Genomic DNA, 13,221 nt, shown 5'->3' with positions numbered 1-13,221 from the left:
TAGATGCTATGTCTGCTTTATAAAAAATTCAGGTTGTAAATATTAAAGTAACAGCAGGAATAACCTATTTTCCCAATGTGCTTTTTCTTTAAGCTTATACAACAATCAGATCACTGACGTTGGAGCCAAATACGTTGCAAAACTAATTGAAGAGTGTTCAAGCCTTGAATACGTTAAGTATGTTGGATTTTTTTTTTTTTTTTTTTTTTTCCTTTCTGCGTTATTCTAACTAAGGTAAAGCAACTTGAAACAGGAGAGAGATTGGAAAAGAGACAATAATTGTTTCAAATTAAATGTAATTTAGGTTGCAGTTTTATGTTCTTTTACAGTAGTCTAGCAGCGAATGGCAGCAGGTGAAACTCTTTGAGTCCATAGTCTTTACTGGAATATAGTAGTAAGTAAAAGGAGAGCATGAGACCTGTTCTTTACCTAAATGTAGTCTGAGCACCTGAGTGAGGCTTCAGTAGTGCATGAACCTTGCTGGCCCTTGCAGTAGGCAAATTCACTTCAATTTAGTACCAAGCTTCTTTGTATCTTGTCTTTTATGGGCCATTGGAGTCAGACTGCGCTGGTATCATACCTCAACTCTGGAATTCCCCACATTCACTTGATGAGTTGTTCCCCTTAAGCCCTGGAACTTCCCCAGATAAGAGTGTCTGACCCTGCATAACACTGGTTTGACATTCAGGTAGATCATTAACCAGTGGTTTAATTGTGACCATAGCAGAAAGTAGAGGTAACTACAGCAATGTCAGCTGTTTCCTATGAACGTAGCAATGAGCAGCCAGGGACTCTTGGGTTCTAGTCCTTGTTCTACCACTAACTTGTTCTGAAACCACACACTAGCCACATCCTTCCCACTTGAAATATTTGCAGACTTTTGAAATCCAAGAACACTTTGGTTCTTTCACTGCTTTGATACAGTGCTTTGCTTATTTAATCTAACTTTCATTAAAAAGCCTGGTTACTTGCAGGCTGTGTAGTAACCCCACAGATTATTTTGACATTGGGTGTTTATTCATGTGCCTGAAGTCAGTCAAAGCCAGCTTTACTTTATGTAAATGTAGCGAGCTGAGGAGTTTTTAGTTTTGATTTGTTCTTCACCAATGTATATGCAACTGAGACTTATCTCTTTTTTGAGCTCCAGCCATTTGATATCTCTACATAGGCCAAAAAAAGAAAAGGTCTTCTATAGAGTGCCAGTCAGAGACACTCATTGCTGTGCTCACCCATGCCACTGCCTATAGCTTGTGCTCAGAACAGAAAGACTTGAAATTATTACAATCAGTGCTTATCAGCTGCAGTCTCCTCTGGAGCCACGCAATCAAGAAGTATTCTATTCTCTGTGGCATCATGAAACATGCTGCATGTAATTCATGTACTCTGTAGCAACTGCTGATATTATGAACTATATTAAAAACTAGGCAGGGGTCCTTGCCTTGAGGATCAGTTCCGAAAGCTCATTTCTGACATACTGAGCACCACTCCCTGACTCTACAGTAACACTTCTGATTTGGAGGGCTGACATGCAAAATATGTGAAAGACAAAATGATGTCTTAATCAAAGGTCCAATACCTGCAGGTTTTTTTTTTACTCTAGGTTAATATTTGATAACTGTAGCCAGCCTCCAGACTTAATTAGCCTTAAATACTACTTGTATTGCTTTCTGAGCTGGTGTTCTAATAGCTGTACAGCTGTAAGTGATGTACCTCATCAATTCATGTATTTTGTGCAGAATAGGAGCAAACAAAATAACTAGTGAAGGAGGGAAGTGCCTTGCCCAGGCCATCCAGAAGAGCAAGACAATGTTTGAAATTGGGTAAGTCCAGTGCTAAGGAGCAGAGCTCAGAGCTTGATGTTGGCAAGACATCTGTAAATCCCTTAGGACTCCTTCTTTCATTCTTACCTTCTCTACTTCTGCTATTCCTTTTCCCCCCCTCCCCATCATCAGCATTAGAACAAACTGGTGCAGAAGCAGAGCTACATTTTTCTCTCAGATGGAAAAGGAGGGCTGCTTTGTTGTTGCCAGTTCACACAATGTTTGTTTTGGGTTTGTTTGGTTTTTTTTTTACCCTGTTCTGACAGAAACTTAAATGAGGTACAAACTAGCAAGAGGACAGTATGTAAAGACAGCCACTTTCCGTATGGCAGCACAGCTGTTCTAGAGATATTTGGTCATTTTTAAGTCTGGGTGGTTTTATGACTGTTGGCAGTGTACCTAGTTATTGAGTGTCATTGTTATAACTGTCAAACCTTCTGCATCAAGTCCTAATAAAGTTGCGTACTGGGAGAATAAAAAGTAATTCCCATCATTCTTCTCTCTAGTCCTTCCCTAACTGAAGACTCTGCTATTATTGGATAGAGGACTGAATGTACTCTAAACCTTTAGTTTCTGTCCTCTTTCTAAGGAGAGGTGCTAGACTTGAGGGTTTGATTTTTATTTTTTGTTTTCTCTCACCCTTCTGGCAAATCCCAGTTTCTCTTTCCACTCCACAGGATAACATTTTTCTCAGAGTCCAATACTCGAATACATGGTATTAAAACCTCTGTTTGGCCATTCTGAGTATTTGAATAACCCTTAAATATAAAAATCAGATTTGAACAATCAGATTTTTGTCCTTTAATTTTGTGGTTCTACAACATTTCACAAGCACAGTCAACAGCGTGCACATTTCCGTTGTCATATAGCTGGGTCTGCTGTGCTGTACTTGCTGCAGTTTCACTGAAGGACTCTGGTTTTCTCCTGTGGAGGAAATAATCACTCCAAATGGATTTAGGATAGCTTGGACAGAAATGTTTAAACAGATATATTCAACATTTACATAACAAACTGCTCTGGGTCTGAAGGACAAGGAAATTCTGGGGAACTTACTGGAAATGGATGTGTTCAGATACCACAAAGCTCAATTGATTTTAAAGGAGCTGCCAACTAATTACCCATCAAGCTGAGTGCGGCTCTGAGTCATCAAGCCATGATCCCGGTAAAAAAAAACCCCTTATACCTCAGCAGAGATGCTTTGAAGCCTCATAATATAGGCTGAGTTTTCAGAGTGCTTGGTCTGCATAAAAAAGATTTGACCAGATACTACTATTAAATGTTGACCAAATCTCTGCAGTTTTTACCACATTACATTGTCTTAACCCTTTGTGTTACCAAGGATTGTTTTGCCATTGGAAATACTATTCCTTACAAATGGGTGGAAGATCCCTGGGTCATACTGTCCCTGGGAGATTTTGATCTTTCTCTTGGCAACTGGCAAGAGAGGAGATGCCATTTGGGTGTAATGCTGAAGGAACTGCAGCCGTTTTTCCAGACTGTTCTGAAGGAGAGGGGGAGCTTGTAGAGCAGTTCACTTCAGAGAGTCATCCATTTGGCTGTGTGTCCCCATGCAGTTGTGCATCTGGGGAGTCTTTCCCAAGCCCTGGACTTTGCACTGTGTAAAGGCCAGTCTGTGCTTAACAGGTAACAGAAGAATCACAGCAAGGGATGGGGAGGAAATTCTGAGCAGGGAAATGACAGGATTTAGGACTTAGCGTATTTCTCACCACAGCTCACTGTACTGGACCACAAGAATCCTTTCTTTACCCCATAAGGGTATGGGGCTGCAGAGGGTTTGCCCAGCGCAGCAAGGTGATCCCAAAAGCATTCCTGCTGCAGCAGGCTGTCTCCTAGAGCTGCTTCTGTGCTGTGGCCTTAGGGTACTGGTGAGTCAGCAGAGGCTGGTGTGTGTGGTGTACAGGGAGTGGAACGTGCCTGGCTCAGTGGGGAGGGTAACTGCCAGGTTTCTCACAAGCCTGAAAGACTCTGAAGTAATCAGGGGGAGAGGAGGGAAGAGAAAAAAAAGGGAGACTGTAATACTGAAGGGCAGTAAGGCAGCACACTGATAATCTCCCGGTTTTCTCTCTTCACCAGGATGTGGGGTAATCAAGTTGGAGATGAAGGAGCAAAGGCATTTGCAGAGGCACTAAGGAACCACCCCAGGTTAACGAACGTGAGGTAAAACACCAGCCGAGCCAGGCAGCTCAGCATAGTGCTGGCTTTCCCATCGTGCTTTGAAGTGATGACTCTTCCTCCAAGCGTTAGCTTGGAATGCCATCTGGTATTGCAGCCTTTGCTGTGTAACCAACAGGCTCCTGGTGCAAGCAAAAGGACAGATTGAATCAAAAAGCCCTGTGCAGCCATTAAGCAAGTTAAAGATACTGCAGGGCTGGCATCCTTCCCTCTATCTGCACCTCCTCCCCTCATGCTGCACAGAGTTACTGGCATTTGTGCAAGCACATGGCCAGTGGGTACCATTTTGATCTGGGAGCATTAGCAGAACGATGCACCAGCTGTCACAGAATCAGGCTCTCAGTGAGCTCGGTGTTAACCGTTTTGGTTGTAAAGGTACAGCAGCTTTTACCAAAGTAATTATTAGGTAATAAACTGTTTGGGTAGAGACTGAGGCATTCTTAAATTCAGGCTCATCCAGTACTCCAGTGGAGCTACGCCACCACACATTCAGTGCTAATGAGATGTAGTTCTCACTGGAGTTCAGTGATTGATCTGAAACTAGCCTTCTGGAAGCCTTAGCATGGGTAAAGTTGGGAGCACAGCACAGGGGGAAGCCAGCAGTGTAAAACAGCCCATCTCCTGCCAGACATTCCGATGCTGGCTAGGGATTTAAAGATGCATATTGTGGCAGCTGCTGCTGTTTTGGAGTCCCTCCACACAGCTGGAGCACTGGGTTCACTGTGATCTCGATTTGTCTTCCAGTTCCACTGACCTCCACAATGAGGGAGCAGACAAGGCTCTTTGGTTTCACCACGAGGTGGCACATGGCACTAGTTTCTTTAGAAATACGGTACTCGGGGAGTTCGGGGATCTCTGGAGAGCATATTGCTGCCACTTCAGATCGAGGGTTTTCAGAGCTGGTGCCTTGTCCTCCTTTCTGTGAGTGGATAGCAGAGCTTAAAAATTAAAAGCTGAACAGGTGCAGTGACCTAGATATATTTAAACTTAAAAGCTATCTGAAATAGCCATCTTTTCATAATTGCAGAATCCATCCAGACGCATCAGACTTGAAAGAAAACATTTTGAACCTGAATCAGAGCTGAGGGATTGTCAGACTGGAACAAATGTGCTGATGAATGTGCATGCAAAAATGAGGAGTAGTAACTGTAGTAGCTAAAGCTAAGTTTTGCTGACACTTGTGCAGGGTGAATCTTCTGCTCTGTAGTGCACTTGCACTTGGGTTCATTTCTTACCTTCCACTGGTTAATCTTGCTTCATGATTTGATTAATAGTTAGCACCAGTAGTACCTTTATGTGAAGATTAAGGGAAGACAGTCCCTACAACATCAGTTTACTTGGGCATATTTGCCATTTTTAGGCCCAGTCACTATGGGCTGAGAATATCTAGTTTTATCTGCAGCTAGGAGGGACTCGTGCTCACATGTGCCATTGTACTACTTGATCCCCTTTTCTACCTTTTTTTCAGACCTTGCATTATTTTTAGGTTCTGGCCTGGCATTTGAGGGGGTAAATGCTTTTTGAACTCTCAAAGCCTAGAGCATAACTTTAACTGGATGATTTTGCCAATGTCTTTTCAAAGAATGAAGGGCAGACTAAGAAGTGCTTGTGGTTTGTAATGGAAAGCATGCATTTACAAGCTCATCTCTCTATATACAACAGAAGGTGTTGTGTGTGGAAGAATGAGGTATTCAGGTGTCTGAAGGACTTAAAGGACAAAGTGCCAGCTTGTACAGGGATTGGGGATGGCAAATGCATTTAAAAACCTGTGTACTGTGAAGCACAACTCTTAGTCCTTGTGAAAAGCCTTGACTCTCAAAACCACTGGGTACAACTCTGCTGTCAGTCCCAAGAATATAACTCGCCAACAGCAAACCTTACAGCCTGTATGACAGACCTGCACTCAGGCTGCAGCCTGTGAACTGTTCTCGCTTGTAAAAGTCATAAGGACTTATTGGTTTGCAAAGTATGTGAGCCTTCAAAACACCCAAATGCTGAACTGTACAACTGGGAAGCAGGTCATCCAGGATATTCACTAGTAATTGGCAGTGGGAGGCCCAAGTGATGCTGGCTGTTTCTTACACATTTGTATCTTTACTTCACAGTCTCGCATTCAATGGTATCACAACAGAGGGAGGCAAAAGTATTGCTGAAGCTATGCAACACAACGACTCTGTGAAAATATTCTGGTAATTGACAGTGTGGTCTACTTTTCCTCCTCTTCTTTCTCCAGAGAAAGTTGCAGCCTAATTTTATTTCCTCCAACCCCATCACCTCTTCCTACTCTTCCCTCCTCCTTCCACCCCTCTCCTCATCTCCTGTGGTTTCACAGCCCACAAACTATATAGATATATATACCTTATATACCAGAGATAAGGTGTATATATATATATATATATACCAGATATACCCCTGTGGAAGAACATGGACATGAGTAATGGATCAGCAGCACATGTCCTTTAGGACATATTCCAGTGTCCCAGTGTCATGCTTTGCTCTGCTCCCTCCATCTTGCTTTCTGCTCTCACTTCCATCATCTGAAGTCAAGTTCTTTGTCTTCAGTTTTTGCACCTCTTCAGTGTTGTGTCTACCTTTTCCCACTACACCTCATTCACCTTTTAGACACTAAAACATCATAAGAAAGTATCATTAGAACATTGCTCTGAGAAATAAAGATCTGATACTCTTGTCTCTTTTACCTCCAGGGATTTTCTTCAGTATCTCTTTGTGTCCAGCCTTTACAAATTCCTGCTCAGGGCAGGAACCCCAATCCCCCTTCGGCTGTCTAAAGCTAAGTCACAGACAAGCTAGAAAAACAGGGGGCTGAAAAATAATGATAACATCCTAAATTAACATTTTCTCTCCCACTTAGGTTGACTAAAAACGAGCTGGATGATGAGGCAGCAATGAGTTTTGCAGAGATGCTGAAGGTCAACAAGAAACTGGTGCATTTATGGTGAGTTACATTCCACAGAGGCACAGGCTCTTTGGCAGTCGCTGCATTAAAGCTTCACCTTCCAAGTCTATGTAGGTCAAAGTAAGCTTTCTGTGCATGGTCTGGATGCAGCTGACTGGTTGTAGACCGTTCTAATGGAAGTTAATAAAGCTGCTGTCTAGCACTTTGAACCTGCTTTCATACAGGGAGAAGTTTAGGCTCTTAGTGTGTCCTAGTAACTTTCAAAACTCTCCTCAGGGGAACAGTACTAGCCTAAACTCAAAAGTTTCCAAAAAAATACAAGCAGACAGCTAGAATAGAGTAACCTTGCTATGATTCTTACTATATCATTGTACTATGAAAGTAGCAAGCTCAACACTTACTCTTCAACCAAGAACTGACATGACAGACACTTAAATACATGTCCCATTTGCCTGATGTTTTCTTCTAGGGCTAGCACTTTCACTCATGCAAGACACTCATCTATAAAACGTAAATCCCGAGGAAACTAGGGATTATTTCTAGGAATCACAAAGAGACTTGTTAAACTTCTAAGAAAACACGGTGTTAGCTGTTCTAATCCAGAGGTTCACAAGAATTTTTCCATGGATAGGGTTGGGCAGATGTGGGCTGTGCAACATAAACAGCCATCCATTCATTCCAAGTGATCAAGATAACATAATAAATGGAGTCCCTTGACAAGCTTTACAAAGACTTTGCTAACCACACTCTAGCATTCCCTGTATTAATTCTAGCTCCCGCCCCTTAGGAAACATGCTGTTTGTCAGAGGTGCCAAGTACTTGTAGCCTCTTTTGAAACCAGTCAAAGCTCTGGTGCCCATCACCCTGAAAATAAAAGGAGGGGGGGAGGGCTTGGTTTCTTTGCGCACAGCTGCAGATCTGCTTCACTGAGCAGTTTGGTCTGAATTCATAATAAAACTTTCCCCATCCAAAGCAGTCATAGTAATCTAGATAGATGTCTTTACCATGGCTCAGTATTGTCCAGGGGTTTCTGCCAGTAGACAAGTTTATATCCTAATTTGTTGGTTATACCAGTGGATACCTCCAAAAGGTAGTGCCCTACAGAGATGGTTGAACTTGAGTCAGAATTGAAGTGTTTATCCTGAAAGATTCTACTGGCTCCCTTTGCATTTTGATTTCTTTACCAAGTGCCGAAAGTCCTTTAATGGGAATGATTCCTTGCTTCCTTCCTTGCCTCCCTCCCTAAGAGGTCATTCAATTCATTCCAGTTTTCAGCCTCATCCCGAATCCTGTGGGATTCATGCAGCCAGTCACATGGATTGCTACAGCTATGGGGCACACCATGTAGACTGAAAGGTAACTACTGAATTAGGCTGGTCTGATGTGTATTTTTATACTTACGCAGCTGAGGGGACTTTATTAATTTTTAGCTAAGGGGATGGTCTACAGTGGTTATCAAGAGTTACCTACTACTTCATCAGTTGTGCTACTGGAGGATCTTTTGTATCATTTTTTTTCCTCAGCTCAGATGAGACATACTTTATAGCTGCTAAGGTGGCTTCCCTGGGACTCACACCTGCTCATACCAGAGTCATATTCAATGCCTTATTTTTCAAAGATCTTGCTGGTCTGATAAACAAGACAGGAGGATTTGGAAACCTCTGGCTGCTAGAACACTGGGCCCACACAGGTTCTGTACTCAGAATTTTCTGTATGTCACTTAAAAATGTCTCACAGTGTTCTTAAGAACAAAATGGAGCTAAGGGGTTAGTCTGTCTCAAAGAGTCTAAATATCACAATCCCATAGCAGTAGTAAAGCGTTCTTAGCAGAAATTTGACAGTTATGTAATTAAGCTCAGTATCTCCAGAATGCAACCCTGTGCAAGATTAAAAGGAAAAGACTAATATTCTGGGCTCTGTTTCTGAAAGTGCATGTGGGGCATTTGACCAGTACCGTGTACCATCCTCACAGCTAGAAATCACAACTGTCTTCTTGTGGCAAACAGACAGCTTTGCTCCTTGATGTCAAGCTGAGCGTAGGTTGTGCATGCGCTGTGAATTAGTTTGCATGTTATTTTGACATGAAGTTGCTTTTTAGGCTTATCCAGAATCAAATTACAGCCAAAGGGGTGAAGTACATCAGCGAAGCTCTCAAGGAGAACACAGCTATTAAAGAAGTCTGGTAAGGATCTCTTCCTCAAAGACTCTCTTTGTAAACTTTCTTTTCCTTTAAAAACACTTCTGGTATTACTGCTTTCCAGCCTAAAAAATGCAGAGCAAGTTTATGTGAGGCAGGGGTTGTAGTTCCAGCTGTGAGTTTCAAATAGGTAAAAAGCTTCTGTCATTGAAACACTTCCATGTCTGTTACGAATGCCAAACAATTTTCTAAATTCACATCTGTCTGTACCACTGATTTGCAAAATGTGTGTGTTTGCAGAATTGGGGCCTAAATTTATAGATCAAATTTTGCTTGTCCTGATTTATTTTTAAACTTCTGAAAATGTTCATGCTTTTCAAAAGCTAAATTTCAACAAGCAGGGGATGGTTACATTTAACTATCACTACTAATTTGGTTTATAGAATTTGTGCTTGGTTTTTCTTTGGGCGGTACTCCAAACACCCTGAAAGTGCTAAGTGGCAAGATTAACTTTTTGTAAGATTTGCTTGTTTTAGATTAGGTAGGCATCACAGTCACACGTGTGCATTGTAAGGCACAAAGCCAAATACCGCATTCCTTCCCTCACCTCAGGGAGCTCAGGAGTCAATAGAACTGTGCTGGTTTTAGCACCGCTGCTTTATTATTGAACACGAAATTTATTTTTAAATACTTATATTTGTTTTAGTGAAAGGACACTGGATTCTTGTTTAGAAAGACAGTGACTCACTATCTGACTGGTGCGTTCCCTGGAGTTGTGGAAGGGATGCTTTTTTCAAAGGCCACTGTCAGCTTTGTCTACAGAAGAGGCATCAATTCCCACCCGAATCATTCTGAATCTTCAGACCAAAAATCTGTCTTTTGATTCTTGCCTGAATTTTCAGAGGTGCTCATTAACCCAAATAATTTCATAAATCTAAATGGTTTAATAGATTTCAACATTTCTGAAAGCTGCACTTACCAGGCTGCTCATTTTCAGGGGTGAAAATATACATGTAGATTAACTTTATGTAGCCAGCTGTGAAAATTTTGCCGTAAATCATTTCATATTAATAACACCTGAGTACTTAATAGAGTTTTCTTCCCATCTTTTCATGGAAGACACAAAATGCCCTGAAGACTATTTAAATTTCTTTTAAACTAGCCCACTGCATGTTAAGAACTGTAGTCAGCTATATGCTGCTTGCTGAAATGCAAACAGCTGGGTATTCAACGCTGATCTTGGTTCAGTGAAGTTTAGGTTCAGTTTTTATTTCTGAAGAAGTAGCCTTGTTCCTTGTACGTGCAGTGGGAACAGCAGTGCTGTAGCCTGCCTGTCTGAGGTCGGTTCCCAACTGTGTGCCCCTGAGAAGCAGACAGCTCACACGGCATTGCAGAGCTGTGATCTCTGCTCCAGAACCTTGGAAAAATAGGAGAGGGGCAACAGCCACTACCTTACTTTCACATCCCTTTTATTTTTTGCTTCCAGTTTGAACGGGAACCTGATAAGCCAAGAAGAGGCCAAAGCTTTTGAAAATGAAGAACGGATCATTTGCTTTTGAATGAGGACTTTCCCATTTTGACAAGCTTTGTGTTACAAAGGTTACTCCTACACTTGTACTGCAGAGCTTATAAAGGCGTGAATCTGCAGTGCTCATGGCAGGAGAGAGATGCATGATTAGCTGCCTTTTTATGAACCTGCTGCACTCCCTCAGCTCCATCTCTTACCCTGCCTGTTACTCTTAATCCTTTTGGTGAGTGGGAAGTCACCTGGGTAAATAATTAATGTTGTATGGTGCTTTGAAGATGAAATGCAAAGGGTTAACAGACCAAATCCACTGGCAGGTGTTGTGCATTGTGGTAACTGTGTTTAGATTTATTCTGTATACTGATGTAAATAATCTCTAACTTATTTATATACATAAATATACACACACACATATATACACGCAAGAAAGGGTGCAAGATGCACAAATTCCACAAGCTCACAGTACCTGAAAATGAACATGGAAACATAATCTGTCCATAATAGTTGCATGGTACCAGTGTTTTCAACATGAATACCTTTCTTCTGTCTAGAAATCAGGCCCTTAGTTCTCCACTGGCTACAGACAGCATTGTAGACACTGCCTTTTTTTTTTTGAGAAATGGATACATCAGGCTCAGATTACTTTCAATAATCTTTTTTTTCATATTGAAGCCAACACATTTTCTTTTATACAAGCAGAAGGCCTTACTGCCATCATTGTAAAAGCATAAAACTGGCAGTAAAACACTTTTGCTTCAAATTTCCTGAGGGCTGCATAGAAGCTGCCACCTCCTGTTTCCACAGTGTTTGTTCTGGGGAGGGGGTCTGGAGATAAATGTGAAAAATTAATTAGCAGGCTGCTCATTGCCTTGGCTCTTGGCCTAGACACTGTGCTGGTGGCAATACACCAATATTAAGTTGCCTAGCTTCAGTGGGGAGAAAGGATGATTGAAAATCAATTGCGTCAAGTAGAAATCCCTTCTCCCGGCAACATGTAACCACAGAGAAGGATTGAGATTTGCTTGGAAAGCTTTTTATTCTATGCTTGAATTAGTGGAAAGTGCTATGCAAGGGGCAGGTAGCAATTACAAGGACCAGCAAGAAATCATTATCCCCCCAAAATACTTAGTGTTTAGGGAGTATAACTTTCGATGCCCATAAAAGAAACTAGTTTGCAAAGAGTGGGGTATTTTGATTTTGTGTGTGTGTGTGTGTGTGTGTGTGTGTGTGTGCGCAAATTAGGCATGCTTTGTAAAGGTAAACTCAAAATCTAAACACCCCACGGTGTGCACAAGGAACCTAAAATGGAAAAGCATGATCCATTTTCCCTCCTTCTCCCATGTTACCACCCCTCCAAAACTTTGAGAAATGAGTTGCTGACTAACCCACAAAACCTCAGTAGGCTGGAAGAAGAATCTCCAGTTAAAATCCCAAACCACTGAACTCTCACCTTCCCAGATCTGCCTCATAAAGCAAAACATCAAAAAAAGGCTGGCTTTTAGGTCAGAGTTTCTCTGTTTCCCATGTGGTATCAGACCAGTGCCCAAGTCTACTCACTCCAGCTCACTAACACATTTTAAAATACTCCCAAAGCTTTCCACAAAACCATCAGTTAAAAAACGAAACAGAACAAAAAACCCAACAAACAAACAACTTAGTGTTTGATATTTTTCAGTGGCTTTTCCTCCCTGTCTGTGATATCAGTGCTGATTTTTCACAAGGAGACAGATGACCATGCTAAAGTCAGCTAACTTGAATGATTTCTGCACCTGAGCCATTTTTTTATGGAAGCAAAAGGGTGCAAAGTTACAGATGAGCTGGTTTTAAATTAAAAAAACATCTGCCAAAGCGAGGCCTTTAAAGACTTCTCAGCGACTTTAACAAATCAGACACCTAGGCACCTTGTCAAAATGTTCCTGTTTTGCCAGCCCGCTGAGGGGAGGAGACAGTGGTGCAGGAAGGGCCTTCAGCAGAGATGTCAATTGCCTCTGTTGGAGGGAAATATGCTCACAGTTTGCTCTAGTTGCCAAATTATTTGCTCATTTACCAGGTAGAAAATACAGTTAAAAACTCCAGCTCCTGTCCTCATTTCACTGATTGGCTAAAGCAGCACAAAGTGTCCCGGATGGCTCCCTCCAAGCTTTCCAGTGGAGACACTTCTGCCCCTTTTTTTGGTTTAGAGCAGCCTTTGTAGTGTGACAGCATCCTCAGCCCTGTTGCAAATCCTGTTCAGTGACCGGCTGTTAAAAGCCAGGTGTCCAGGGCAGTTTTTTCAGGGACAGGAGCATATCTGGGGCTGCAGCATCTAAGCACAGCCTCAGAGTGGTGCCAGGATCAAGCCCAGCTCCATGTAGGACAGAGTTTGGCACCAATTACGGTACCAGTGACCGTGCCAGTCATAGCCACTCATTTCAGAGGCAGTTTCAGGCTGCAAGTTCTCATTTGGGCTGGACTGAAGGATGTTTCAGAGTGTCCTGCTCCCAGCTCACCCAGAGCAGAGGGTCTGCTTCACACAGCACATCACAGCTTTGGGAATCGTGCTAGGGAAACTGGTTGCTGCAGTGGGAGCAGCTGGAGTTTCCTTGTTTGTTGGCATAGCATTTCAGGCTGCAGTTCTTTCTTTGTAGTC

At 42.2% G+C, this 13,221-nt stretch overlaps 1 protein-coding gene across 4 annotated transcripts in view; it reads left to right on the top strand.

Moving 5' to 3' along the window:
- Positions 1 to 12,212, top strand: part of NOD1 (nucleotide binding oligomerization domain containing 1) — a 28,405-nt gene extending 16,193 nt beyond the window's left edge. For 3 of the 4 annotated variants that reach the window (XM_026842967.1, XM_026842968.1, XM_026842969.1), the window contains exons 6-12: positions 94 to 177; positions 1,737 to 1,820; positions 3,915 to 3,998; positions 6,119 to 6,202; positions 6,886 to 6,969; positions 9,029 to 9,112; positions 10,554 to 12,212. In XM_026842967.1, coding sequence (XP_026698768.1) covers positions 94 to 177; positions 1,737 to 1,820; positions 3,915 to 3,998; positions 6,119 to 6,202; positions 6,886 to 6,969; positions 9,029 to 9,112; positions 10,554 to 10,626 — 577 coding nt within the window. In that variant the 3' untranslated portion in view covers positions 10,627 to 12,212. Of the gene's footprint in view, positions 1 to 93; positions 178 to 1,736; positions 1,821 to 3,914; positions 3,999 to 6,118; positions 6,203 to 6,718; positions 6,970 to 9,028; positions 9,113 to 10,553 lie in introns of those variants that run through there. The other variant, XR_003397805.1, reaches the window with a different exon arrangement.
- The last annotated feature ends 1,009 nt before the right edge of the window (positions 12,213 to 13,221 follow it).

Source organism: Athene cunicularia, assembly GCF_003259725.1.
Source record: "Athene cunicularia isolate RWA chromosome 2 unlocalized genomic scaffold, athCun1 chr2_part1, whole genome shotgun sequence".
In the NCBI taxonomy this organism is placed as follows: Eukaryota; Metazoa; Chordata; class Aves; order Strigiformes; family Strigidae; genus Athene; species Athene cunicularia.
This window is presented reverse-complemented; position numbering and strand designations above follow the sequence as displayed.